This window comes from Nomascus leucogenys, unplaced genomic scaffold (genome assembly GCF_006542625.1).
Source record: "Nomascus leucogenys isolate Asia unplaced genomic scaffold, Asia_NLE_v1 001162F_51256_qpd_obj, whole genome shotgun sequence".
Classification (NCBI taxonomy): domain Eukaryota; kingdom Metazoa; phylum Chordata; class Mammalia; order Primates; family Hylobatidae; genus Nomascus; species Nomascus leucogenys.
In genome coordinates this window covers 39,057-41,974 of record NW_022096860.1, presented here as the reverse complement: position 1 = coordinate 41,974, position 2,918 = coordinate 39,057, and the positions used below count along the sequence as shown (strand labels likewise).

General features: G+C 62.5%; 1 protein-coding gene across 1 annotated transcript; it reads left to right on the top strand.

The window, feature by feature from the left end:
- Positions 1-363: 363 nt before the first annotated feature.
- LOC100603638 (YdjC chitooligosaccharide deacetylase homolog) lies at positions 364-1,987 on the top strand. Its single transcript, XM_030808855.1, is given in 12 exon segments — positions 364-399; positions 401-528; positions 618-747; positions 749-778; positions 973-1,072; positions 1,191-1,229; positions 1,232-1,279; positions 1,282-1,366; positions 1,583-1,674; positions 1,677-1,715; positions 1,718-1,817; positions 1,819-1,987. Coding segments are annotated over 12 exon segments (957 nt in total). The 3' UTR covers positions 1,949-1,987.
- The last annotated feature ends 931 nt before the right edge of the window (positions 1,988-2,918 follow it).

Sequence of the window (2,918 nt, the reverse complement as noted above, 5' to 3'; positions counted from 1 at the left end):
CCCATGTTGGCCAGGCTGGTCTTGAACTCCTGACCTCGTGATCCACCTGCCTCGGCCTCCCAAAGTGTTGGGATTACAGGCGTGAGCCACTGCGCCCGGCTTCCTTTTGGTATTTTACATATTAAATATCACTTTTGCAGTCAAGGTTCCGCGTTGCAATGAATCCATCACTGGGTCTGGTTAGAGAGGGAGCAGTTGCCGGGTCCTTGCAGGGGCACGCCGGACCGCTAGGTGCGAGAACAAAGGCGAAGTGCAGCCGCACCTGGGCGTGAGCGTCGGGGCGGGGCCTGGGCAGCGGTCTGGGGGCGGGGCCTGTCTGCCGGCCCACTCCCCTGGGAGCGCGAGCGGTGGACCCAAGCGGCCATGTCCCGCCCTCGCATGCGCCTGGTGGTCACCGCGGGACGACTTTGGTTACTGCCCGCGACGCGATGAGGGTATCGTGGAGGCCTTTCTTGCCGGGGCCGTGACCAGCGTGTCCCTGCTGGTCAACGGTGCGGCCACGGAGAGCGCGGCGGAGCTGGCCCGCAGGTGAGGGAAGGGCCCCTAGCAGGGCGGCGATCGGCTTGAGGCGCGCGGCTCCGCGGCCGCTAGTGCTCCAGCTCGCGCTCCGCCCTCAGGCACAGCATCCCCACGGGCCTCCACGCCAACCTGTCCGAGGGCCGCCCCGTGGGTCCGGCCCGCCGTGGCGCCTCGTCGCTGCTCGGCCCGGAAGGCTTCTTCCTTGGCAAGATGGGATTCCGGGAGGCCGGTGGCGGCCGGAGACGTGGATTTGCCTCAGGTGCGGAGCCGCAGCTACAGGAGGATGCTCGTGAGGACCCCAGAGCTCCGCCCGGAGGTACTGTGAGGCCGTTAGGAGCTGGCGGTGGATGGCTTCCTCATTTCAAAAACACTGGAGCCGTCACACGGAGCACGAGGAGGGTATCCTTGGCAGCTACTCCCGGTCGCTCAAGGTGTCTCTCGCTCGCCCTCTAGGTGCGGGAGGAGCTCGAGGCCCAACTAAGCTGCTTTCGGGAGCTGCTGGGCAGGGCCCCCACGCACGTGGACGGGCAACCAGCACGTGCACTGCTCCCAGGTGCGTGGTTAGTGATCCCAGTTTGGAGGGCGTTACTCCCAGGCGGGGCTGGGGTGTAGGGGAAGTTCGATGCCCCAGGTGAAGGGACGTGCTCCTCCCTGACCCGCTCCGCCCGCAGGCGTGTGCCAGGTGTTCGCCGAGGTGCTGCAGGCCTATGGGTGCGCTTTACGCGACTGCCGCTGGAGCGCGGTGTGGCTGACTGCACTTGGCGGAGGCCCCCGCGCGCGCCTTCGCCTGCGCCGTGGAGCGCGACGCCCGGGCCGCCGTGGGCCCCTTCTCCCGCCACGGCCTGCGGTGAGGCTCCCCGCCCCGTCTCCTACCATAGCTGCCTCCGTCCCTCCGCACTGGCTGTTCACCTGGCTAGCCGTGTCCATTTCTCAACCCGGAAGCGAGTCTGCCGTCGACCGCTGCCGCCACCCTAGTTACCCCTCCCGCCCCGCGTCCCTTCCTAGACTACCTAGCCTTGGCCGTGGCCGGCCTGGTCCACCGCTGATGTCCCGCCCCCCACAGGTGGACAGACGCCTTCGTGGGTCTGAGCACTTGCGGCCGGCACATGTCCGCTCACCGCGTGTCCGGGGCACTGGCGCGGGTCCTGGAAGGTACCTAGCGGGCCACACCCTGACAGCCGAGCTGATGGCGCACCCGGCTACCCCAGTGTGCCTCCCACCGGCGGCTGCCGGTGAAGGCCCCGACGCTTCTCTTGCTCTGGGGAGCGGCTGCATGAGCTGCGCGTCCCACCGCGCCCACGCTGCGGCCCAGCTTACCCAGGATGGCGTGCAGCTTTGCGCCCTCGACGACCTGGACTTCAAGAGGCCAGGGGAGGAGGTCCCCTGTGAGGCCACTCTGGAGCCCTTCCTGGAACCGTCCCTACTCTGACCCCCTACAGACAACTAAGCACTAATCCCCTTAGTACCAAGAAAGGGGAGCCAGGATTAGTCCTGGCCCAGCCCAGAGCGGGCCCTGGAGCAGGATCTGTTGACTTCCCTGGGTAGGACACTGCCACCTCTGGGCCCAGGTACTCATGGCTCCAAATGGCATCTAGAGTTGAGCAGCCTTCTTGGCTGCAGGTAGGCCCAGCCTGTGGCAGCGGGCTAGGGCCTGCAGAGCATTTGGTGCCCCTCCATGTTGCAGTGCAAACACCTTCACCACTAGGGCAGTGGGGAGAGATGGCTATATTAATAAAATACGTGTGTCTTTCAACTTGGGTGGTTTATCAGCTGTGCCCAGGAGACCCTCACAGAAACAAGCACGGACAAAGAGAAGCTCCCTCTTGGCTCAAACCACTCCAGGAAATGGCCCATTCTCCATTCCGGTTTTTTTCATGCTGCGGTTTTCTTTATTCCTTTTTAGGGTGGGAGTGGGAGATTGTCCTCACCAGCCTGCTTTTGAAGAGGCATAATACTGTAATCTCAGTATTGATTTAAGAAGTCACCTGTAGGCCGAGTGTGGTGGCTCACACCCGTAATCCCAGCACTTTGGGAGGCTGAGGCGGAGGATCACCTGAGTCAGGAGTGCGAGACCAGTCTGACCAATATGGAGAAACCCCATCTCTACTAAAAATACAAAATTAGCTGGGCATTGGTGGTGCAGGTCTGTAATCCAGCTACTCGAGAGGCTGAGGCAGGAGAATCGCTTGAACCCAGGAGGCGGAGGTTGTGGTGAGCCGAGATCACGCCCCTGCACTCCAACCTGGGCAACAAGAGCGAAATTCCGTCTCGAAAAAAAAAAAAACATCATCTGTTTAGATTTAAGCCATTCTAGGGGATAGGTGTGAGGAGACCCTGCAACCCTGTAGGAATACATTTAAATTTTCTAGGAGGAGCAGTCTTTCCAGGAAATGGGATAC